Here is a 26,822-nt window from a genome sequence, read left to right as displayed (position 1 = left end):
GGAAATACTTCCTATATGATAAAAGAAGAGAATCAGAGGTTGATTTATCTCATTGTTACCTTATAAGCAACTTCAGAATATTGGATATTGAATAGAATTCTGTGAGCACTTTTTTCCTAGAGTAAATGCTGCTTATAAATTATTTGGTGTTAGTGTTCTGAGTTTTAAATACCCAATTAATTCTAGCATCTTACTGGCACATTTAAATTCTGTGAGAATCTACTTTTAACCCAAGGTGTATTTTTTCTGTGAACAACAGTATAGTTTCCTAGAAAAGCTTACCTTTTATTTATTTATTTTTTTAATTTTAATGTTTATTTTTGAGAGAGAGAGCATGCACCAGTATGAGAGACCGAGGGGCAGAGAGAGGAGGAGACACAGAATCTGAAGCAGGCTCCAGGCTCTGAGCTATCAGCAGAGAGCCCGAAGTGAGGCTTGAAGTCATAGAGTGCAAGATCATGACCTGAGCCAAAGTCAGAGACTTAACTGACTGAGCCACCCAGGCGCCCCAAAGCTTACCTTTTAAATGCCTGTAGTTCTCTACATCATCTATTTTATACTGTTATGTACCAGGTTACTGAAGCACCCGAAAGCGGGGCTAAGAGACTGAATTGAAAAAGCAGTGAATGGTGACATTTGTAAATAAAAGTCCATGTTGCTGAGCTTACTTACCACGCTTTAGTGTGTGTTATGACTGAATTATTTAGCCATAGATTATTGCTGGCATTGGAGAGAGATGCCAATGTTAGATTAACAGGAACATTTAATCTCTGTGGATGTGTGTATATATATGTGTGTATAGGCGTTTGTACGCATTCATTTAAAGCCCTATCCCCCTACTCAACATTGTAAACAGTGTTGCATGGTGTTGCCTAGTGGGCCCCCAAAATCTGCCAAACTGCTGATTCCCACTTCAGTCTTCTAATTCAAGTTTTTAATCACATTTTCTTCTTTGATTCCAAATCCTTTTCAATAGAGACATTTTCTTACCAGGCTTCTGCCAGTTTAGCAACATTTATTCCTCTTTTAGGCATGTCTTGAAAACAGCATAATAGGTTTATTCTTTCCGTTCTCAATTTCTGTCTCTTAAAAGTGATTTCTGTCAAAGGCTCAGTGTTCTGAGTTGTTCCCTATGCTACCTAATCACTTTAGCCACTTAGCTTTGAAACTGCCTGGTGAAAAATAAAGTTGTACTGGCAGATGTAGGTCAATTCGTTTGATTTCTCATTTTCTTCATTCCCCCATAACATGACCCAGGGATTATGAGAAAGTATAATATTTTTAGCTTTCTTTTGAAAAGCTTTATATTCTGAGTGAATTTAAGCCACACTGATTTCTGTTATTTTAGGAGAATCCAGCTGTTTATTTTAGATTAGTCTCTAGCTTTATGAAATAACCTTTTGTGTTGATGTTTAGCAGGAGAGGAACACATATCAGTCAATTTGATTTATTTGGCATATATTATTAGCCTCTGTCATGTGTCAGCCACTGTGCTTACCACTGAGGATAGCTGTAATGAAAGATATTTTCAGAGGAGCTCATAACCTAGTAAAGAAGATATACTCAGACCTTTGTTCGTTGGCGAATTAAATTGCTAAGTAAATTATTTTAGGCCCTTGCAACAGACTTTTAATGATCTTGTGGTTAATACATTTCTGGACTTAGGGTTGGAAGGTTTTCATTTCATTTATTTCTGTTGACTTTTCCTCTTCCATCGTAGTTCTAATGTGATCTGGAGCAAGTCACGCAATATGTTTATAATGTCAGTAATATCTGTTTATAAAGCATTTTGAGATCTTTGGGGAGAAAAGTGCTGGGTCAATAGAAATGTTATCCTTTCAGCAAACATGCACTGGATATCAGTGATGGAAGCATTGTGTGTTGGGCTCCATGAGCAACTCAGAGATAAATGAGACGATTGTCTTGGTCTAGGAGCTGACAGTGCAACGTATAGAGTGGTAATGGGGTGTGGAGGAAATTTGTGGAGGAGGGGGTAATACGACGTTTCTTTAGTGCTTTCATGTAAAAGCAAATGCATGTTTAAATGAGCATTTTATGGTAATTATATTCTCTCATATAAATCTTTTTCCATCTGTTCGTATGATTTGTAATTAGATATTTTCCATAAGCTTAGTGGGCATTCTAGACTCAAAAATTGTTCATTTCTTATTAACCTAGTTAAATTGTTTTCTTTAGCTTTACTTCTTTTTGACTAGTATTGCTGGAGTACTTCATCATTATTATTAAAAGACATCTTTTGGGGTGCCTTGGTGGCTCAGTCGGTTAAGTGTCCAGCTCTTGATTTTGGCTTGAGTCATGATCTCATGGTTGTGAGATTGAGCCCCATGTTGGCTTTGTGCTGGGCATGGGGTCTGTTTGGAATTCTTTCTCTTCTTCTGACCCTCCCCCATATTTGTGCTTGTGTGTGCACATGAGCACTCTCTCGGGGGAAAAAAAAAGACATCTTTTGAATATCAACTATATGTGTCAGGGTTTTCAACTTTGAATAATATGCCACGCCATTTCATGGTGAAGAGAAGTTCTTAACAATCCCCTACCACCAGTGTTGACTATAAATATATTTTAATGTTACCTAAATATATGGTGATATAAAATTAAATATAAACTCTATATACTTTTAGTTCTCATGATCATAATATAATGGAAGCAATAAAAATATACATTTATGTATTAATACCAAAATAGTATGGTATTAATTTAATGCAATGGGTTAGGTTATTTTCCTGAGAGTAAATTGCTGTTCGCAGTATGAATGTGATCCTGATAGCTACGATATAGTGTTTTTTTTTGTTTTGTCTTGTTTTTTTTTTGTTTGTTTGTTTTGTTTTGAGCTTGGCATAATTATGTGGCCATGTGCTTTCAGATGACTTCGTTTTCTCAGCATACTTTCCAACCCACTTGGAGAACTTATTTGTATGGTGTGATGTTGGGTCATGTGACCTTCACTTGGTGCATTATTTACGTATGAAGCCTCTTTATGTGCTATTTTCTTAGCTTGCAACAAATTAAGAACTAGTTGACTCCAACACAATGGTTAATGCTTCAATAAATGTTGGCACCCATATTGCATAATAATACTTTGTTATGAGATAGCAGTCAGATTATCAGAATCTACTTTTTTGTTTTTGAGAGAGAGGGAGAGAACACGCATGCATCCATGAGTGGGGGAGGGGCAGAGAGAGAGGGAGACAGAAGATCTGAAGCAGGCTCTGTGCTGACAGCAGAGAGCCAGATGTGGGGCTTGAACTCATGAACCATGAGGTCAGGACCTGAGCCGGTCAGATGCTCAACTGACTGAGCCACCTAGGCAGCTCCAGAATCTAGTTCTAGCAAAGTTTTTAGATTTTTGTAGAAATAAAATTGAAAATTTAAAAATTAAGAGTATTCATGGACCACTAAGGATACTTTCTCAAAGGTTCCTTGGACTCCAGTTTGAGAAATATTACAAAATGTAGAGTATATACAGACACACAGACACTGTATATATGTGGCATAAACAAGTAGAAATTCAACAACTGTTATAAAATTAATCGTGCAGGCACTACATGGGTATAAATTACTACAGTGCTAAATATAATGATCAAATTAACTACTGAATGATTTTATTTTGGAGGTACAGTCTAAGAACTTAATACAACTATGTGAAATTAAATTCCTTTTCTGTTTTTGAGTGCTTGTATTCCTTTTTTGATAAAAAAAATTAGGAAAAACAAGATTTTGCACAAATTAAGAATAAAGCAAGGCATTGCAGATAATTTATCTAAAGGACAATACCAGTTATTCATTTTAAGAAAAGGCAACATGGGGCGCCTGGGTGGCGCAGTCGGTTAAGCGTCCGACTTCAACCAGGTCACGATCTCACGGTCTGTGAGTTCAAGCCCCGCGTCGGGCTCTGGGCTGATGGCTCAGAGCCTGGAGCCTGTTTCCGATTCTGTGTCTCCCTCTCTCTCTGCCCCTCGCCCGTTCATGCTCTGTCTCTCTCTGTCCCAAAAATAAATAAACGTTGAAAAAAAAAATTAAAAAAAAAAAAAGAAAAGGCAACATAACTATAATGGGCTCAGGATCAAAATAGTAGTGGTTATCACTAGTCATCTTCTTTACTAGGTTAAGGCAGGCACGGAAGAGATTGTGGTTTTGTAAGCACCCTCTTTCTGCAGAGGTAGCAAACTCTACAGTGTATGTAACAGGAGGCTTTCCATATCAACAATACTACAGGTCTCCCTTTCTATGTCTAAGGGAAATAAGGCCCATTTTCCCACAGAGCCCAGTCTGAGCTTCTCAGGCTGTCTTTACGAGCTCATAGGATAAACCACAGCTAGTTTAAAAATAAGCCATTTGTTTAAAAGAAAAAAAAAAGCCAGTTGTTTTTAGTGGGGAAATATATTGAAAAAGAGATGGATGAAGAAGAGTACAAAGAAGGCAGAGGGGGTGTGGAGAAACATACATAGGGGTCTGTTCCCAGTCCGTTCTCTTCGGTGTATAAAGACTGGAGAAATGTGCTATGTTAGCACTATTTGTTACTACATTTGTTACCTGAATCTTGGTCATTAGTTATTAGAAAGGAGCAAGGAAAACTATGGAAGTAAGCACCTAATCTTGATTTTATAATGCAAAGCATGTAAATCTAAAATTTTAATTTCTTAATCTGGCTGTTTCTGGGAAAACAATCAATTTATGTTACTTCCTGGTTTAAATCCTTCAAAGACTTTGCCATTGCTTATAGGACATTCATGAATTTTCTCCTGATAATCTTATTATATCCCTTCATTGCACTTTACATCCCAGTGATGTTGACCTATTTTAGTTCGTTCTCTACTAGACTGTGACTTCTATGAGAAAAACTTCCCCAAACTTCACACAATATGTAGCATGCAGTAGCCCATAAGTAAAATTGTAATTTAATTGAACTCTAATTGGATGAATCTGGGCAAAGCACTTTGGCAGTGAGTAGATCTTTTTGACCTTCAGTGTATTCTAGAGCAGGAGAGTGAAGATTAGAGATAAGTATGTTAGAAGACCAGAAAATCCAGATTTTGCATGAACTCTGAATAGTTGAGTTCAGTCAACATGCATTTATTGAGTAACCAACATTTCCTGCTACTGATGGAGGTTGATAACTTGTATGATTATCAGAGCCACATTGTTGAATATGTATAGAATAGTGAGGGATATGAGGAATATTAAAAAATATTTAAAGTGTTAGGCTGAAGTTTTTGGTTTTTTTTTTGTTTTTTAATTTGGACTTTAGAGACAACTTGTAAAGATAAGAGCATGAGTATTTCAAGTTTTCTTTTGAAAACTGAGTCATAGATGTTGCATTTCAAGCCAAGTAAAGGTTTGATTATTTTACACTTCATGGCTTTTTAAAATTCTAGTTGCTATAACAACTTTGATATTTCTTTATTATTTTTAGCACTTCAGTTGCCATAACAATAAGATATCTTTAAAAAATAGCAATTTTCTTTTATAAGGGAAAAATCTCTTTCAATTAAAAATGATTTTGAATCCACATTTCTTTCCTATAATGTGAACCTGTTATTTAAAATGTAACTGTACTATTCTGTTTTCTTATAATTTTGACAGACTTTTGCAGGAGATGTTTTAAGGTTCAACTTTCCCCTCCATGTTTTTATTACTGTGCAAAAATTAAAGGGAGGTGGCTATGTTGAACCTTTCCTGTGACATACTATTAATATTTGATGGGATTGCATTGATGTGAAAATCTTATTAAACAATTTAATTTCCAGATTTGTTTCATAAAGAGAAGAACATGGAAGATGTAAGAAAGCTGGGAATTTCCTTTTCTCTTGTGTTATTTTTAAGTGTATTTATCATGTCTGTTGCTATACTAAAACAGCTACCACTTTACTTATTTAGAAATAACTGACAGCTCAGGCCTGAGCTATGGCATTTTATTCATAGAATAGTACTTCTGCTTACTCTTTGAGAAAAAATTCTCATAAGCCTTATTTCTGATAGTTAAACCTTTAGAAAATTAAGGGTAGCAAATTAGAAGAGGAAAGAGGAGTATGCTATATTTGCTATGCAAATAGATTCGGAAAATATGGAAGCTCCATTCTTTTCTAGGTGTCTGGTTACTTGTAGAAATCAAACAAATCTGTCTGTCTGCTTCTCTGTAAACATAAAACCTATGTATCTATATCTGTGTATATACATGTATGTGGAATCTAGTAGCTACAAAGGTGTGATGGTGATGATAAGGCAATTTTAAGACTGTTCTCATCAATGTTAAGAATGATGATCCCAGCCTACCAGACAAAATTTAATTATGTTCAGAATTCTGAGTTTAAGAAGGCAGAGGAGATGTATATGAGGCATCTTATAAAGATTTAAATGTAAAATTTGATGGAGTGAAACAAAATTTTAAAAATTTAGAAAGAGAAAGACCCGCATTATCTGGAAATTGCAGCATCCACGTAATTGAGGTTTTTATGGACTAAACTTTGGTGATTTTTACATTATGGTGTTGTAATCATATAAATTTCCTAAGATGCGTGGTCATGTTCAGATAATGCATTTATATTAAAACTGTACTTTTTAAAGGGAATTGTTGAGGGAGATGGCAATTCAGTAGAAAGTAGAAGTGTTATTAATTTCCTATTCTCAGGTTATTTGTGGGTATAGTTTCTTAAGAAGAAATGATTAAACAGAAAGTCTGTTGATAGTGAAGAATATGCTTACCTTTACTATCTGAGCTTTGAATGAGCTGCTGTGTGCTTTTTTATGGTTTATCTTTAAATTTCTAGTTTTCGTAACCAACTTTAAGGGGTAGGTGTTAGCTCCATTTTACAGATGGAAGCTGAGACACGTGGGAAGAATGACATACCCACGGCGTCATAGTTAATGAGTGCTGCAGCCAGCTTGCCACCCCACGTCTGGCGCATTCTAAAGCCTGTACTGTCTTCTTTAAGTCATAATCTTTCCTAGTCTTCAAGTATGATAAATGTTTACTAAAGATGATAGCCCAAGCTAAGGAAAATGAAAAGAAAGATCATACTGTGCATGGTTTTACTTGCTTACTTACTTACTTAGTTATTTTTACTCTGCATACTATTTTTGACTGATTAATTTGGTTTTAATTACATCTTTTATTTGAGGGTTCCCCCTACTAAGAATTAAACATACAGGTAGAGGCGCCTGAGTGGCTCAGTCAATTAAGTGTCCTACTTCAGCTCAGGTCATGATCTCGCGGTTTGTGGGTTTGAGCCCCGTGTCCAGCTCTGAGCTGACAGCTTGGAGCCTGGAGCCTGCTTCCGATTCTGTGTCTCCCTTTCTCTCTGCCCCTCCCCCACTTGTGTGTGCATGTTCTCTCTCTCTCTGTCTCAAAAAAAATAAACATTAAGAAAAAATAAATGTACATATATATTAGTATTTTCTTTCTTCCTTTTCCTTTGTGACTGGTTACAGATAATGAAATTTCTCAAAGTTTTTGCTTTCTTGGCCAGTTGTCTTAGATCCCGCCTAGCTGGGGCAGTCCCAGAGTGTTGTATAACTGGCATTTAATACGAAGCCTTTTCTCACTCAGTGTCTCACTTGCATCTGGGCTGTTGTGTCTGTGAGTACAAACACTGAACCATGAGTCAGGTATCCTGATTGAGAGAGTGTGAAAGTAGGCACAGGATAGATTTACTTACTCTATCTGTTCTTTTAGACATTTCAGTAGCTCTCTTTCTTGCTTTGGAGGATTCTGGTATTTTTCACTCAAGTAGTTTAGGGATCTAATTTGGTGGTTTTACATTTAAGAAATGGAATGCTTGAAACATGTAAGTACAATCATAGCTTTATCCTTCTTTTTGGCCATAAGTTACATGTATGTGAAATAACAGATCTTAAATGTCACATTTTGATGAGTTTTGATATGTATAAATGCATGTTACCCATGGCTATCGAGATACACCATGTTTCCAATCATCTCTAAAAGTTTCCTTATACTTCTTGTTGGTCAACACACATCCACATCCACACTTGATTTCTTTCATCAAAAATTAGTTCCATGTATTTCAGAACTTCACTGTATGGACATATTACAGTTTGTTTATTGGTTTCTATGTTGATGGATATATGGGTGGTTTTCAGTTTTGGGCTATTAAAATTAAAGTTGTGGGGCACCTGGGTGGCTCAGTCGGTTAAGCGTCTGACTCCAGCTCAGATCATGATCTCGCTGTTCACAGTTTGAGCCCCACGTTGGGCTCTGTGCTGACAGCCCAGAGCCTGGAGCCTGCTTCAGATTCTGTCTCCCTCTCTCTCTGTCCCTCTCCTGCTCATGCTCATGCTCTGTCTCTCAAAAATATATAAATTTTTAAAAAATTAAAAAAAAAAGACATTCATTATAAAAATAGAACTGCCCTAGGACCCAGCAAGCACATTACTGAGTATTTATCTAAAGTATACAAAAACACTAATTTGAAGAGATATGTGCACCTGTATATATGTAGCAGCATTATTTACAGTAGCCAAATTATGGAAGCAGCCCAAGTGGCCATCAAGTGATTAATGGATAAAGAAGAGGTGGTGTGTGTACACACACACACACAGACACAGGAATACTATTCATCCATAAAAAATAATGAAATCTTGCAGTGACATGTATGGAGCTTAGAGAGTATAATGCTAAGCAAAATAAGTCAGTTGGAGAAAGACACATACCATATTTCACCCATATGTGGAATTTAAGAAACAAAACAAGCAAAGGGAAAAGAGAGGAGTGCCAAGAAACAGACTTTTTTTTTTAAATATGAAATTTATTGTCAAATTGGTTTCCATACAACACCCAGTGCTCATCCCAACAGGTGCCTTCCTCTATACCCATCACCCACCCTCCCTGCCCTCCCACCCCCCATCAACCCTCAGTTTGTTCTCAGTTTTTTTTTTTTTTTAATTTTTTTTCAACGTTTATTTATTTTTGGGACAGAGAGAGACAGAGCATGAATGGCCGAGGGGCAGAGAGAGAGGGAGACACAGAATCGGAAACAGGCTCCAGGCTCTGAGCCATCAGCCCAGAGCCCGACGCGGGGCTCGAACTCACGGACCGCAAGATCGTGACCTGGCTGAAGTCGGACGCTTAACCGACTGTGCCACCCAGGCGCCCCTGTTCTCAGTTTTTAAGAGTCTCTTATGCTTTGGCTCTCTTCCACTCTAACCTCTTTTTTTTTTTTTTTCCTTCCCCTCCCCCATGGGTTTCTGTTAAGTTTCTCAGGATCCACATAAGAGTGAAAACATATGGTATCTGTCTTTCTCTGTATGGCTTATTTCACTTAGCATCACACTCTCCAGTTCCATCCACGTTGCTACAAAGGGCCATATTTCATTCTTTCTCATTGCCATGTAATATTCCATTGTGTATATAAACCACAATTTCTTTATCCATTCATCAGTTGATAGACATTTAGACTTTTAACTATAGGGAACAAATTGGCAGGCGATAGGGGAAATAGGTGATGGGGATTAAGGAGTTCACTTGCTGTGATGATCACTGGGGGCTGTATGGAAGTATTGAATCACTATGTTGTAAACCTGAGACTAATATAACACTGTAAAAAAAAGTAAAAAGTTGGGCCATTTTACACTAATACTTAAAATTTATAAGAGTTTGACTTATGCATTCTTACCGATATTTAGTATTTGCAGTGTTTTAATTTTAGTCATTCTGGTGAGTATGTAGTGATATCTCACTGTGATTTTACTTTGCCTTTTCTTGATGACTATTGATGCTGAATACTGATGGCCATTTCTTCCTTTGTGAAGTACCTATGATGGCATTTCCCCATTTTTAATTGGGTTATTTGTATTTTTACTAACAAAGTGTAGGAGTCCTCTTATATATTTTGGATACAGGCTTTTTGTTAGATATATGTTTTGCTAGTGTTTTCTACTAGTCTTTTGACTTACTGATTTTTAAAAAAATTTTTTTTTCAACGTTTATTTATTTTTGGGACAGAGAGAGACAGAGCATGAATGGCCGAGGGGCAGAGAGAGAGGGAGACACAGAATCGGAAACAGGCTCCAGGCTCTGAGCCATCAGCCCAGAGCCCGACAGGGGGCTCGAACTCACGGACCGCGAGATCGTGACCTGGCTGAAGTCGGACGCTTAACCGACTGCGCCACCCAGGCGCCCCGACTTACTGATTTTTTTTAATGCTATCTTTTGAAAAGCAGAATTTTGTTTTTTAGTATAATTCATTACATTTTACCTTTATAAATACCTTTATAGTTATTTTCTGCATTTTAAGAAACCTTTGTCTACTTACATGTCATGAAGATATTCTCCTTCTAGGATGTTTCCTTCTAGAAACTATATATTTATAGTTTTAATCTTTATGTTTAGATCTGATTATCTCAAATATATTTTTGTGCGTGGTATGAGGAAGGAGTCTAAGTTCATTTTTCTCATTATCCAAATTTTTCTAGTAACATTTACTGAAAAGATATTCTTTTCCTTTTTGACTTGTTTTAAAGTCTGTTAAGATTCAGTTGGTAAGTGTGAGTTTATTTTTGGACTGTATTCTTTTTAGTGATTTATTTGTTTATCCTTGTGCCAGTCTTCCAACTTTTAAAAGATCCTTTCACAGGATTGTTTTAGCTACCCTACGTCCTTTTTTATTTACATAAAAATTGTAGAATCACTTAGAATCAACAAATAGCAATATATCCATATATTAATTTGAGAAAAGCTAACATTCTTATTAATACTGTTGAGTCTTCTAATCCATAAAGGTAGTATATCTCTCCATTTACTTATGACCTTTTAATTTTGTAGTTTTCAGGGTAGAAGTCTTACACATCTTTTGTTTTAAATTTATCCATATTTTCTGTTTTGGGGGGCTGTTGTAAATGGTTTGTTGTTTTAAAATTTCATTTACTGTGGTTTGTCGCAAGTATCCAGAAATTCAATGATTTTTGTATATTGCCCTTGTATTTGGGCAAGATTTACTCATTACTTCTAATAGTCTTTGGGATAGATTTTTGAAGTGTTTCTTATGTGTGTAGTTATGTCTTCTTGTATGGCTTAGCTATTTTCTTTTTCTTGCCTGTTATTGACAGGGACCTCCAGTATAAAGTGAATGGAAGTGGTGACAGCAGACATCTTTGCCTTGTTTTCTATCTTAAGAAGAAAGCTTTTACTCCTTTACCATTAAATATCACTCTAGCTATAGGATTTATCAGATTGAGGAAGTTTTCTTCTGTAATGCACTCACTTAATAGCTGTGAAATATTTGTGATTGTTAATAACTTGTCTCCTAATGAAATAAAGCTAATAATATAAACTCGCTTTCTATCCTTGAGAGATCACTAAATCAGTGGATTGTAACATATGCTACTTTTTTTTTTTTTTTTACATTTAGACCAAATTGCTTTGATAGAACATTTAACATATATTGGTACTGCATTTTGCAGCATTTGCTAGATAGGATTTTTCAAAGCACTAGTTAAATATTCATATTGAATTGGGTTTAGGGAGAAGTATAGATAAATAATATTGCCCTTAATTTGAATTTATTAGGCTAATTCTTCTTCTGAAATTTGGTTATATGTTTTATAGCTTTCTTGTGAAGCTTGTATGTCATTCAAGGGGGATTATAAGGAACTTTGTGTATTCTGAGGTTCACAGAAACTGGTTATTAGTGTTTCTTGTCTTGCAGACTTTTGAGCTATTTTTATGTTCTTTACATTAAAGCTTATTAAACACATACTTGTTTAGCTCCAATTTTATGCCCAAAAGTGTAAAGTAGGTACTTAAGATATAATGCGAACAAAACAGGTATTGCTCCCTTCATGGGGCTTGCAGTCTAGTCAGAAAGACAAAATTGAATGAAATAGATCATTATAAATTATGATAGGTATAGAATCTGGTCTAATCTGGGAATTCAAGGAAGGTATCTGTGAGGAAGTGGTATTTGAATTAAATCTGAAGGTTATTTCTGTGTTAACTAAAAGAAGTGTGATGGCATAGTAAGCAGCGGGTGCAAATGTCCTGAGGCAGTAGACAACATAGCAAATACATGTAGTACAGGGGGATGGTTAGAATAGGAGGAGGTAGAACCAGGTTAGCTAATCCTAAACAACATAGAAGTAAGATTGAATTGGTATGTGGAGAACAGATTTTATAGGACTTACTGGGACTTTATCCTAAGGGCAGTGTGAAACCACTGAAGTATTTTAAAAGGGGAGTGATATCATCTGGCTTGCATTTTTTAAAGAATATTCTGTCTGTGCATAATGGATTAAAGAGAGGCCACAGGCAGCTCATGAGGACCGCACTGGAAGCCACTACATGCACTCCCACACAAGACGATGTGAGCTTGCTTAGGGTAGTGACAGCCGAGATAGGGAATGGATGGGAGGAGTACTTGAAGAAATAGATAAATTCTGAATGCATACACCTTTTTTGTACCTTTAAAATTATTTAAAAAAAAAACTTTTTCTGTACATGTTTACTTTTTACAATATTATATTGGTTGTATAGTTCTCCTTGATAATCATCACCTTCTTTTTATCTTACTTACCATTGATGCTGATGTCTCTCTCTTACTCTGCTATTTAGGTCCTATTGAGTAGTTGCCTGAAATGCTTAGATGTTTAATAATGAACTATTGATTCATATAAAAGAATATATAAAACAATTTAAGGTATAAGTAAAAAAAAAGCAAATACCTGTGATGTGTCACCTCATAAAGCTATAGTTTTAGCTGTTAGAAGTAATTCTGAAGTATTCCAACTAATAATTCCTCTTAGATATTTCCCAACTAGCATTCATCAGTTAAAAGGAGAGAGAGGTGGTTGACAATGATTGCAGTAAGAATGGCAATAATCAAACACCTAATGACCCCTAACATAAAGAGAATTATGCCTAATTAAAGACAAAGAATGATTTATGTAATGAGCTATGTAAATATATGACATTAATGCTTTTTTGTTATTAAAGCTTCACATTATAAATTAGTTCCTATTATAATCAGATTAGAAAAAAGGATAGAAAGGGAGAAAAATGAGGGACCAGTAGAACAAGTCAATGTCTAAAAAGAAGAAAATTATCTTGTTAGAACTGGTAAAGCTTTTTTTGGAAGTTGGTAGAAGGAAAGAAGAAAGTGGACCAAAGGCTCTGCTTGAACTCTCTTGTATTATCATTTATTTGCCTTTGGAAGCATGTACAATTACGGATTATTTAGAGTATTCGTAGACTCAAATCCCTGTCAGTGATTAGTTTTGGGAAATAAATGTATCAAATGAAAGCGATCTAGGGGCGCCTGGGTGGCGCAGTCGGTTGAGCGTCCGACTTCAGCCAGGTCACGATCTCGCGGTCCGTGAGTTCGAGCCCCGCGTCGGGCTCTGGGCTGATGGCTTAGAGCCTGGAGCCTGTTTCCGATTCTGTGTCTCCCTCTCTCTCTGCCCCTCGGCCGTTCATGCTCTGTCTCCCTCTGTCCCAAAAATAAATAATAAAAAACGTTGAAAAAAAAATAAAAAAAAAAAAAATGAAAGCGATCTAGAATTTGAATTTCCCTATGAGATTATTTTGCCATTTCTCTAATTTTGGAAATATTACATTCAAAACTGTTTTAAAAATATGTAAAGCCTATCCTTGGAAAAGGTTTATTTAGATTTTGGTAATATATAGATAACTTTAATAATTGATAGTGTTTTATTTTCTGATGGTTTTATAGTAAAGCTGAGTATTAAACTCCTTTTAATATGGAGTATGGGACCTGTCTACATTCATGAATATTTATCAAATGTAATTTTTATTTTGAATATTTATTATTATTGTAAATGAGACTATTAGTTAAATCCAGTCCTGTTTGATTTTAATGCTTTTATGTATCCCTAAAGGTCAAACTACTTCCCTTGTACAATAGGACTTTCTAGCCTTTTGTATTGTATATTTAAATATTTTCTTTCAAACCTCAACATCGTACTCATTCTATGATTGTTATTCTAACTTGTTTTATGAATTATTCTGGTAATGAGAAATGCGCTTCCATTCTTTCTGTATTTCACCTAAACCCCTGGAGATTTTTGACAATAATATGGTCTTCATTCCTATAAGGCAGTTCAACATGGAGGAAAGAATAGGGTTTTCTGTTCTTTAGAAATCATTTTTGGAATCCAAAATAGTTATTCTTAGACAATACCTTACTGGCAGCCATCAGTGGAGAGGAAAGGAAAGGGAAGGAGAGAGGGGTTCATCAATATGGTGTTAGGAATGACACTTTTGACCTGTTTCAATGCTAGTTTCATGACTGTTGGAAGCAAGTTATGCTTACCTTCTGTAGTACCTATCTTCTTCCTTTGGAAAGTGATAATGATGGGTACCTACTCCATAAAGACTTAAGGTTTTTATAGAGAGGAAATATATAAAGCACTTAGCATAATGCTTGGCACACAGAATGTGCTCAACAGATGTTAGTTTATCTTCCATTTTCAGCTTAATTTTCCTTATCTAAGTCTGAAATAATTTGTAAATTAGTTCTAAGTCACTTTAAAGAAGAGTGCTGATCCCATAAGAAATATGCTTAAAATAGAAAATGTTTGCCTATAGTAAGTCAAAGTAAATAGAAATGTTTTTAACCTCCCTCAAATAAAGTAGCTTAATTTGCTTGCTTCTCACTTGGGTGTGAGTAGCTCAGTCACGGTATGACAGTTCTTTGACTCTTGAGTGTTTTCATATTAGGATAATAAGTGGAGTAAACAATCATTCTACTTATTTCTAATGCCTACTTTTCAGAGTTCACATTTGACCTTAAATATTTCCCCAAATAGATGTTAGCATAGAGGTGTTAGTTCCAATGCTCTGTTTTTACACTTAAATACATCGGATTCAGCAATTTAGTGTGGGTGTGGCAGGGATTAGAGAAATTATTAAATGACTTAACTTCTGTTAATCAAAACATACCTATATTTTAGGGAGTAAAAATAGTAGCTATATCACTTGAGTTCACGAAGTCTTAGCTGATTTTTAATAATTAATACGTTTTTTTTCTGCCAGTGAGCATTAGATTACTGCTGACTTTTTAGTGTCATAGTACCTTGTGGTAGTTTCTCTACAGGGTTTAAAGGTGTATCCCAGTGTTTTTTTGGTTTTTTTTTTTTTGTTTGTTTTTTTGTTTTTGTTTTGTTTGTTTCTTACTGTCTGGTCCATAGGAGTTAATCTTTATAAATGCTATAAGGAGACTATCTCTAGAGATTCATACATGCCATTAATATGTTATAAGGATCGGTCAGTTCCATTGTCTTCTTTTGTCAATCTTGATCAGAGCTTGCCGAGTAAGTCTATAAGCCTGCATGTGCCTGGCAACTGTTACCTAGTGACAGTTTCAGCTGCAGTAGCCATTGGCTGTGCTGTTGATTGGGGCAGGAGGACCGAGTCACCTTTCTGATGGTGGTGAGTTCTTCTGCATCAGCTCAGGATGAGGAGGAGAGGAGCAGGGCTCCGGCTCAGGTGGAGGCAGTGATACTGAGAGATTGTGAAGAATATAGCGACAGCATCCTGGTAACTGCATCACAGTAAATCGGACTTCTGAATCAAGCAGCCCAGCCTAGCAGCTGATAAGAGTGAATGTAGGTGAGAAGCATTGCCTTATTCCCGTAAGAAGAGAACTATTTTGTGATAAGTGAAACTAGGAATGTGCAAGGAGGAATATCCTGTGGCTGTTATAAAAGAAGGACTTCCCTGAATGACTTGGTGGTGCACGAGAAAATAACTTTCAGAAGAATGCTTTCTGTTAAGCTGCTGCTTTGTTCCTGAAGGAAACGTTTTTATCTCTAATGCATGTTACTTCTTCAAGAGGTATGACAACAAAGACTGACAAGAAACTCTCTGAAATACCTGTACTTTTAAAAAGATTTTTGATAAATGTTAACCTGATAACAGAATGACCTTGGAAGCCTCTTGGATGGATTCTATCGTGCAAGCCTTTCAGTATTTCAAACTCTAGGATTTAAACTCATCTTGATGCTTTAGAGGTATTTTAAAATAAGACCATCTTATAACCTACCTAATGACCCCTGTACTAATCGAGCACTTGTTCAAAATAGAAAACAGAAATAGAAGAGGCATTTTCATAACATATGGCTGCTGTATAACTGCAAGTATAGCAAACAAGGTAATTTTCCACTTTCAGAAGATTTAGTCGAAGTAATGATTTAATGTGTTAATCCTCTGATGAAAGTAGAATAGAAACAGACTATGAAGCCTACTAGAAATACCTAAGTAATAAATAATGGCAGCGTTTCTAGTCAAATAAGCTCAGAGTGTATAGGAAAGTTTCTATTGTTTAAATTTCATATATACGTGAGATATAGGTGTGGTTGCAAAGGTGAGAAATAACTTTGAGCTGTGAATCTATTATTCCGTTATAAGGAAGGTAGCATATCAGATAATGAAAGTTATTTTCAATTATTGATGCTGAAATTAATAACATTTATTTTCCCTTTGAAAAGGAGAACATACAAATTACATGTAGAACCGGTAATTGTAATGGACTAAAACTGTTTTCATCTGAATGCTTAAAAAATTGCATGCAGAATTAAAACTTTACAGTTTATCATATCTTGTCACGTGTTAACCCATTGCACATTATCTTCACTATTGGAAATATGCTTTTGTTTACTCATGAGAGTTATAGGGCAGTCTGGAGTCTGTTACCCCTATTCTGCTCCTTTGTGCCCAAGTAGACCCAAGTCTTTTAGAATTAACCTTGTGTGCATGTGTGTGTGGGGATTTAGCTTTTTTGAGAAATGAGAAATAGATCATAAAGTTCATCCACCAGCATCGAACCCTGAACTGAGCCCAAAGGCACTCTTTGCCGCAATGAACTTTTTCTTAGATTTGCAACTAGATCTTAGATCTTAATTATTTAAAACCGTAAAATATGAATCCACTTCTCATGACAGATGAAGTAGGAAGCCTGAGACAATTTAAGACTTTTTTTCCCTCATTATTTCTAGTTGATCCCTAAGAAACTACCTTTCTGATGAGCCCAAACAGCTCACAAACTCTTTTCTTCCCTTGGCAATTGATTTTTTTTTCTTTTTACAGATTTAATTTTTCATGGTGAAAGGTAATAAAATATCCATTTTCTCTAGAAGTGCCTTGTGTCTTCAAAAAGTTGTTGGAGAGAGCATCAGAGGAAGCTAATCAGTGACCTTTTTTCACCTCCTTTCTAGCTTACTTCCCTTTCTCCCCCTCCCAAAGTTGAGATGTGTCACTGCTGCACTGAGACTGATGAAGAGGCTTGAGTACTCTCTGGGATGCTCAGCTGTGACAGAAGCACTGCCACTGTCTACCGAAGCTGATCCCGAGACACTCATGTGTAGAGTTTAACACATGCTGGACAGGGCACCTGCTTGCTGGAGCCAAGGCTACATGTTCCCTTAATTCCAAGCCATGAATGAATCCAGGTGGACTGAATGGAGCATCCTGAACATGAGCAGTGGCATTGTGAATGTGTCTGAACGTCACTCCTGCCCACTTGGATTTGGCTACTACAGTGCGGTGGATGTGTGCATCTTTGAGACCGTTGTTATTGTCTTGCTGACATTTCTAATCATTGCTGGGAATTTAACGGTCATCTTTGTCTTTCACTGTGCTCCACTCTTACACCATTACACTACCAGCTATTTTATTCAGACAATGGCATATGCTGATCTTTTCGTTGGAGTTAGCTGCTTGGTTCCTACTCTCTCACTTCTTCACTACTCCACAGGTATCCATGAGTCATTGACTTGCCAGGTTTTTGGATATATCATCTCGGTTCTAAAAAGCGTTTCTATGGCATGTCTTGCTTGCATAAGCGTGGATCGCTATCTTGCAATAACCAAGCCTCTTTCCTACAATCAACTGGTCACTCCTTGTCGCCTGAGAATTTGCATTATTTTAATCTGGATCTACTCTTGCCTCATTTTCTTGCCTTCCTTTTTTGGCTGGGGGAAACCTGGGTACCATGGTGACATTTTTGAATGGTGTGCCACCTCTTGGCTCACCAGTGCCTATTTTACTGGCTTTATTGTTTGTTTACTTTATGCTCCTGCTGCCTTTGTGGTCTGCTTCACTTACTTCCACATTTTCAAAATTTGCCGTCAGCACACCAAAGAGATAAATGACCGGAGGGCCCGATTTCCTAGCCACGAGGTGGATGCCTCTGGAGAGACCGGACACAGCCCCGACCGTCGCTACGCCATGGTTTTGTTTCGGATAACCAGTGTGTTTTACATGCTGTGGCTCCCTTATATAATTTACTTTCTTCTGGAAAGCTCCCGGGTCTTAGACAATCCAACACTGTCCTTCCTAACAACCTGGCTTGCTATAAGTAATAGTTTTTGTAACTGTGTAATATACAGCCTTTCCAACAGTGTTTTCCGGCTAGGCCTCCGAAGACTGTCCAAGACGATGTGCACATCTTGTCTGTGTGTGAAGGATCAGGAAGCACGAGACCCCAAACCTAGGAAACGGGCTAATTCCTGCTCCATTTGAAGAGAACTATACAGTAAATCCAGTGTAATCTGACAGGGGTTTTGGATTGTGTTCTTGATTCTTCTATAATATCTAAATAATTCTTCTGGAAGTTTGCCACTAGAGAAATATTTACTTGAATAGTTGACTATGAGATGAAGGGACTAAAGATTTCTTTTTTTTTTCCTTCTCTTTTTCCACAGTGGTGGGGGAGGGGGAGCTAGAGAAAAGAATGTATAGAGGGTAATCTCATGAGATAACTTTAGTATGTGAGTATAAATGTACAGTAATAACAAAATTAAGCACTGAAGATGAAAAAATTATTGAAAAAAGTATCTCAGAGCTTCCACAGGACATGAGCAAAGCCCCTCGGCATCTCTGTCCTCTCTGACTGAGCTCTCTCCTCTGTCTTTGCCTCTCATTCTGTCTGTCTGTCTCACTTTCTTTGTGTTTGTGGAAATGACCTACATAAATTGCCCTTTAAATGCTACATATAATATATGTGGCAAAGTGCAATTTTTTGCATCAAAGTATACTCTTAAATGTACTAATCTGCAACCCATAAGTTGTCTCTCTATGAAGGATGCATAGTAAGCATTGTATTTTATTACCTGCCACATAACCCTTTTGCTTGTGTTTTTATAATGTCCGCAGTGCAAATTGTTTGCTATAAACAAAAAGAAACAGTACTTTTGTTTCTCCTGGGTAAAATTATGTGTACCCATCCCCACCCCCTTTCTAACAGCCTGCTATTTTTTTCCTCCATTGTTCTTGATCTGCATCCTTTGGTACCTTAATCCAAAAGTGTCTTAGCTAATGAAAGAATCTACTATATAAAGCAATCATAATCTTAAATAATCTGTTCCTTCCAACAAAGGTTCTTTGAGATATTGTGTTAAATATTTTTAATAGCTTTTGTATACATTTTTATCTGGTTCCTTTCCAATTAGCTCATGTGCCCAAAGTAGTGTCTTTTTTTTGCTATAATAAAGCTTTGTTTTTCTTTAAGGAAATCCACAAATAATTCTAATGGAGATTTCAGAGTATTCACCCAGAAGTAAGGTATTGCTCTTCAAACCACACAGTGTGTCCTCCCCGCAATCCAGTAGACAATATTAACCTTTTTGTGTTAGGTCTACGAAGCTTAGTGTTGCGTCCACCAATCATTTGTGTGATATGCATTTGCATATACTATATTTTTTACAACAAAGAAAATGTAAATTATATTATGTGATCTGTGCCTAATGTTTTCTTAGCACAATACATAGATCAATGTTGCTTAACTCATCAACATTGGAAAAAATATACAAAAACTTTAAAGAGAAAAATACTTTTGTGTAGTTGTTATTAGATATTTATATTAGGTCAAGCTGCATTCTTAGTACTGCTGAGAATATGATATACTTAATTATCAAATACAGGTAAGAGCTGTCAGTATTTCCTTTTGTAATCTGTTTTCATACGCAGAGATTAAATTAACTTATTTTTTAGTGTGCTACATGGAATTGTATAATAAATTGCCAGGGGTTTAGATGTAGCAAAATGGCATTTGGGGGAATCAGTCAGTAGTGAAGCAGGTGTGAGTGGTAAAACATCTAAATCTTACTTTTTTACTATAAGTTTCCTGCCTGACAGATATTTTAAAGTTTATATCAGACTACTGAGTATTTTTCTTCTCAGCATTTTGATTTATTTGTTTTATGAAATGCATTTAATGAAATGTGCCTATGACTTCAAATTGGAAGCCTAGTGTGTTTGCACACGAGTGGTTTGACTTCAGAGGTCCGTTAGTAGAAATGTCATCATTTTATTGAGGTTGTTTTGAACCTGTGTATATTTTTAAACATGTAAGAAAGGTTTAAAATAAAGAATAAAATAGTATTCTACGTATCAAAATCAGACTTTGTTTCAGTTTCATAAAAACACTCACTTAGAATCAAAATTTAATTGTTTCACATTTCTGTGGTTTGGGTTGTTTATATTATTTCTTGCCCTGTGTTTGCCAGTGGCATTTTGGATATTCAAAATGAACCTTTTAAGTTCAGACCAGTTAAAGGAAAAACAGATTTCAAGAAAGCATAATACTACTAACTTTTCAGCTGTCACAAATAGAATATTCAACATTATATGTATTATTTGGGAATCAGATTTTGATTCCTTTAGTTTGGTGTGTAAATAAATATAGCTCGAAAGGACTCAGTAGATATTCTGTAGAGAAAACTTGAGTCTGCATTTATTGCATTTTCCTCTTCTGGCTTTTCCTCATGATAATTAGTAACAACAATTATGTTTCAAGTTTTAAACACTATGTTAAGTTTTTTTTAAATTTTTAAAAAATGTTTGTTTACTTTGAGAGAGAGACAGACAGAGCATGAGCAGGGGAGAGGCAGAGAGAGAGAGAGAAACACAGAATCCAAAGCAGGCTCCAGGCTCTGAGCTGTCAACGCAGAGCCCAACATGGGGCTTGAACTCACAAACCTTGAGATCATGACCAGAGCTGAAGTCAGACACTCAACTGACTGAGCCACCCAGGCACCCCAACACTGTGTTAAGTTTTATATATATTTTAACTTTTAATCCTCACTACACCCCTTTCAGATAGATACTGTTCTTATTCTCATCCTAGAGACAGGAAACTAAAGAAGGGTGATGGACGCAAGGTCACTCATTTCCTCCCCACAGGTTCATTCATATTTAGCTGGGTTAGAGCCAAAGCCTACATACTTAACCACTCTGCTTCACTGCTTTTCTGGGTTTTTGTTTTGTTTTGTTTTGTTTTGTTTTGTTTTGTTTTGTTTTTGTTTTCTTTCCTCAAAAGCCTTCACACCTTTGTACCTCTGTCTGTACCTTTTCCTTACAAATTTCTCTGAGTTTTATTCTTTTTCTTCACCTAAACATTTTGCTGTAGTCCCTTCCATACCTTGTGATATCTTTTTCCTTGATCTTACACATATATTTTATTAAAACAGCAATCTCGTAAGCCCAAACTTACTAGTTTAGTCTGTAATCAAACTGAAACCCTGGGGCATAGCATTTCCTTGGCATTGCCTTTATTCATTTTTGTTAAGTTTTTGTTGAATAGTTTCTTCAGATCTCTGTGAATTTCCTGTTGAAGAAAATATTTTCAGGCAGGTGAGTGGAGAAGGTTTACCACATTCTGAACATGTTCTGTGTGCCAAGAGCCATGCAGAGCACATAGGCTACATTAGCTTGTTTAGTCCTCAAATCTAGCCCAACAGGAAGGTACAAGTCCCTGGGTTTTACTGAGGAGAAAACTGAGGACTTGGAACATTCAGTGTCTTACCTAGGGATAAACAGCCTCTGAAGGCCAGGCGTTCAGTCAAGGTTTCATATCCTGGAAAAGCAAGGGGAGCCTATAAGGCAAGTTCTAGGTTTAGATTTTTCATTTATTATAATGTTTCATGTGCAACTCTCAGGCAAGCCTTGTAACTTCCTTTTGACATATTTTAATGTGTGTTTATATAATAAGATAATACTTATTTTGAAACTACTCTGTCTTTTTAAAATTAATATGTTTGAAGAATGGAAAGCATAACCATTATTCTCATCATTATATTGTATTCTGTGGTAATTATTCAATTTGGTTATAAGTGACAGCGAAACAATAATGCCAGAGTCTGTTACTAAGGGTTCGATTGTCTGTGGAGCCGTTTCTGAAGTTACGTAGTATTGGAAGTCTTTATAACCTACTAGGGTATGAAATGTGGACTGAAATCCTGGCCTTCAGAGGCTGTTTATCCCTAGTAACACTGAATGTTCCAAGTCCTCAGTTTTCTCCTCAGTAAAACCCAGGGATTGTACCTTCCTGTTGGGCTAGATTTGAGGACTAAACAAGCTATTGTAGCCTTTGTGCTCTGCATGGCTCTTGGCACATAGAACACGTTCAGAATGTGGTAGCTCCTGTTTCATTATCTTTGTGGCTGCCATATTCATTGCTACCATAATTTCAAGATCACTAATTACAATCTAAGAAGATTACATTTTACAACAGAATTAATCCATTGAGTATAAGAGCTTCCTAAAACAGCATTTTTTTCATATCTGTTTAAACTCAGATTTTGGCTTAAACTCAGATGTTTTTAAATATAGAAAACTTCCATAATTTTTGAAAGCTCCTTTTCCAGGAATGATTATTCATGAAGACATCATTTGACATTAAGTATAACCAGCAAGCAGTTGTTGGGATGATTCTGAGATTAATTTACCTCCTTACATTATTTATTGCATAAAATACACTTAAACATTTTTCTTTGTCAGGTTGGCAATAGTAAGAAAGGATTGTTCAGGAATCTTTTGCCATTTGTCTTTACATTTTAATTTTCTTCACTTACTAAAATGGAATTTAGGGTGTTTTGTTATATACAGGTTACCTGGAAGAAACAAAGATTAGCCAACAGGTTTCATTCTACATATGGCACTAATTTATGAGTTTAGAAATAAATGCAGTTGTTGCCTTGAAGGACTGTCCTCTGTCTCTCTCCACTCTGGAAGCCAATCATTAGATATGGAAAAGATACAAGCATGTGATAAATAAAGGAGATTAAGGTGTGGGGAATTTGCTAATATAACATGTTCAGGTAGAGCCATCACAATGCACAAAAGCTTAGGTTACTGAGCTGATGTGATACTCTGATGTGTACGTTCCAACAAGCGCTCTTCTCCCCGAACAAAACTTTATTTTTGGATCAAGAAGAATATGTAGAAAGTGGCATACTCTCCAACCAAATGTATGTATAGACATAGAAGAAAGTGAAGTGACTAGAAAAGAAAAAGAAAACAACCAGATTCCCTTTTGAGTGTTTCTCGTAAATGAGTTTTACCCAGTGCTCTTTTTGCTCTGCAATTTAAAATATTCATAACTTTGTTTAATAGTATAAATGGTTGTGTTTTAGAATGTTAATAGTGATGGCATTGGGTCTTTATTAATATTCTGTTTAATTTGTTTTTAGAAATGAGCATTTACTTTGTACTCAGAAAAACAAAATTGTTTTATTAAAAAGAATGCTGAAAAAAACAAGAATGCTGAGGGTGCCTAGGTGGCTCATTGGGTTGTGTTTGACTCTTGATTTCAGCTCAGGTCATGATCTCACAGTTTATGAGATCAAGTCCCACGTTGGGCTGTGCACTGACAGTGCAGATTCTGTCTGGGATTCTGGCGCCCCCCCCCCCTTCTCTGTCTCTGTCAATAAATGAACTCAAAAAAAAGAGAGAATGATGACTAAGCAATATTTTGACGTTTCACAAAACAGTGCTTATTGATTCTACAAGTAACATTATCCAGTCATGTCCCAGTACTGTCTTCTTTTAAAGGTAGTTCTATAGATTTCTGGGTTTTTTTAAGTTTTTATTTTAATTCTAGCTAGTTAACATATAGTATTATATGATCAGGTGTACAATATAGTGATTCAACAATTCTATATGTCACCCAGTGTTTATCACCGGTAAACTCCTTAATCCCTATCACCTATTTAACTCAACCCTCTCCCCACTCCCTCTGTAACCATCAGTTTGTTCTCTAATTAAGAGTCTGGTTCTTGATTTGTCTCTCCCTGCCTCTCATTTACCCCCCTTTGCTTGTTTTGTCTCTTAAATTCCACATATGAGTGAGATCATATGGTATTTGTCTTTTTCTGACTTACTTTGCTTAACATTATACTCTCTAGCTCCATCCGTGTCATTGCAAATGACAAGATCACATTCTTTTTTTATGGTTGAATAATATTCCATTGTGTGTATATATCACATCTTCTTTATCCATTTGTCAATCGATGGATACTTGGACTGCTTCCATATCTTGGCTATTGTAAGTAATGCAGCTATAAACATAGAGGTGCATGTATCCCTTTGAATTAGTGTTTTTGGATCCTTTGGGTAAATAGGGTAGTTCTATTTTTAACTTTTTGAGGAACTTCCATACTGATGTCCACAGTGGCTGCACCAGTTTACATTCCCACCAACAGTATGAGTGTTACTTTTTTTCCACATCCTCACCAACACCTTTTGTTTCTTATGTTGTTGATTTTAGCCATTCTGACAGGTGTGGCGTGGTATCTTACTGTAGTTTTGATTTGCATTTTCCTGATGGTAAATTACGAAAAACATCTTCTCATGTGTCTGTTGTTCATCTGGATGTCTTTGGAGAAATATCTGTTCATGTCATCTGCCCATTTTTAATTGGATTATTTGTTTATTGGGTATTTTATCAGTTCTTTATACATTTTGGATACCCACCCTTTATCAGATATGTCATTTGCAAATATCTTCTTCCATTCCAGGTTGTCTTTTAGTTTTTTTGATTGTTACCTTGCTGTGTAGAAATTTTTGTTTTGATGTAGTATAAATACTTTATTTTTGTTTTTATTTCCATTGCCTCAGGGACCTATCTAGAAAAAACATTGCTATGTTTTGCTATGGCCAATGTCAGAGAAATTACTGTCTGTGTTCTTTTGTGGAATTTTTATGGTTTCAGGTCTCACTTGTAGGCCTCTCATCCATTTTGAATTTATTTTTGTGTATGGCGTAATGAAGTCCAGTTTCATTCTTTTTCATGTTGCTGTCCAGTTTTCCCAACACAATTTGTTGAAGAGACTGTCTTTTTCCCATTGGATATTCTTTCCTGGTTTGTCAAAGATTAATTGACCACCTAATTGTGGGTTCATTTCTAGGTTTTCTATCCTGTTCTGTTGATTTATGTGTCTATTTTTGTGCCCATACCATACTGTTTTGTTTACCATAGCTTTGTATGAAGTCTGGAATTATGATGCCTCCAGCTTTGCTTTTCTTTCTCAAGATTGCTTTGGCTATTCAGGATCTTTTGTGTTTCCATACAAAATTTAGAATTTTTTCCTCATTCTGTGAAAAATGCTGTTGGTATTTTGATAGGGACCGCATTAAATGTATATATTGCTTTGGGTGGTATAGACCTTTGAACAATATTTGTGCTTCCAATCCATGAGCATGGAATATGTCTTTCTACTTCTTTGTAGATAGTCTATATAGTTTTTGATTCCTATAATATTTATTTCAGAAAAAAATTTCAGAGAAATTGCAACATTAGATATTCTTGACTTATTTTTGCTTCAACACAATCAGTTTGAAGTGTTATTTGCTGCATCTGAAAGAGATCTCAGTGACTATAGGGTTTTTAATGCACCAGTTATGACACCTTTTAACATTTTTCAGATCTTTAAATATCAGAAGAATGATCCTATATTAGGGAAATAGGGTCCAACTGATGTGTTAACTACATCTCACAGATACACAAGAGTCTACTTTTCCAATTCCCCATCTTCAAAGATCATATATGTAACTTAAATTTCTTTTTTTAATTCTAGTATACTTAACATGCAGTGTTATATTAGTTCCAGGTGTACAATGTGTGATTCAGTAACTCTATACTTGGTGTTCAGTATAATTTTTTAATGGTAATTTCTATTTTGTTTTTATTTATGATTCCCCATGAAGGGAATCAGAGTAATATAAAAAATCAGAGTAATATATTCATTAGGAGTCTGTTATGTCTGATAGATATTAACATGAAAGGCGTATGTGATATCAGCACTTTCACTATAGTGAATGGGACCAGATGAATCTTTGAGATTTTTCATTTCTAAAATTTCTCGATGATAAATATCAAGAAACATAGAGCATAGTAGTAGAATTTATTGAATGGAAATATTTTCTAGAATTCTAAAACTTATCAAAATGCTACTTTATGCAAGAGAAATCACATGCATATTTGATTTTAGAAATTAGACTGCAATTAATTTATTTTGTTTTCTATTTAGGCAAGTGTAAGTAAGGTTGTTGCCAGTTAAAAGTGCCCAAACATACTTTCTTTATAAATTTAAAGTGGTGGTATTAATTGGGTTGGGAGGCCCATAAACAAGCACAAAGTTATATAGCCTGTTCTTTAAGATTAAAAATGTATCTTTGAATGCAATGTAGACCAATGCAATGAATGCAAGAGATAACCCCTTGTTACACTGAGGTTACACTGGCACAAATAGTTGTTAATGTATAGACTGTAAAATACAGCTTTAAAACATTTACTCTACTAATGTTCCTAAGAGAGTTTCAGGTTTAAAATAGTTATTATCAGATCATACATTTTAGAGTAATAGCCTCTTCACAGTTATTGTGTTTACTTTCTCAGGAATTTTATAATTAAAAATGCTAAATTGGTAAAATCGATATTGCAAATGATGTATTTGGAGAAGATTAAAAGAATTTCTGAAAAAGCAGGTAAAAAATCCTGAAAATCTTAGCTTAATGTTTTAATATGTTTAAATATAATTTAAGTTATTTTTGTTAT

The 26,822-nt window shown here is 35.7% G+C and overlaps 2 protein-coding genes across 9 annotated transcripts in view; both read left to right on the top strand.

The window, feature by feature from the left end:
• Positions 1-26,822, top strand: part of RABGAP1L (RAB GTPase activating protein 1 like) — an 802,606-nt gene that overhangs the window by 272,150 nt on the left and 503,634 nt on the right. The window lies entirely within an intron of this gene.
• On the top strand, positions 13,532-20,383 carry GPR52 (G protein-coupled receptor 52). The gene is made up of 2 exons (XM_040446738.1): positions 13,532-15,999; positions 17,203-20,383. Exon 2 carries the CDS (start codon positions 17,423-17,425, stop codon positions 18,506-18,508), a length of 1,086 nt encoding a protein of 361 aa, XP_040302672.1. The 5' UTR covers positions 13,532-15,999; positions 17,203-17,422; the 3' UTR covers positions 18,509-20,383.

This window comes from Herpailurus yagouaroundi, unplaced genomic scaffold, assembly GCF_014898765.1.
Source record: "Herpailurus yagouaroundi ecotype Mexico unplaced genomic scaffold, PumYag 195, whole genome shotgun sequence".
Lineage (NCBI taxonomy): Eukaryota > Metazoa > Chordata > Mammalia > Carnivora > Felidae > Herpailurus > Herpailurus yagouaroundi.
The sequence above is the reverse complement of the archived record's forward strand: the minus strand, read 5'-3'. Positions and strand labels throughout refer to the sequence as shown.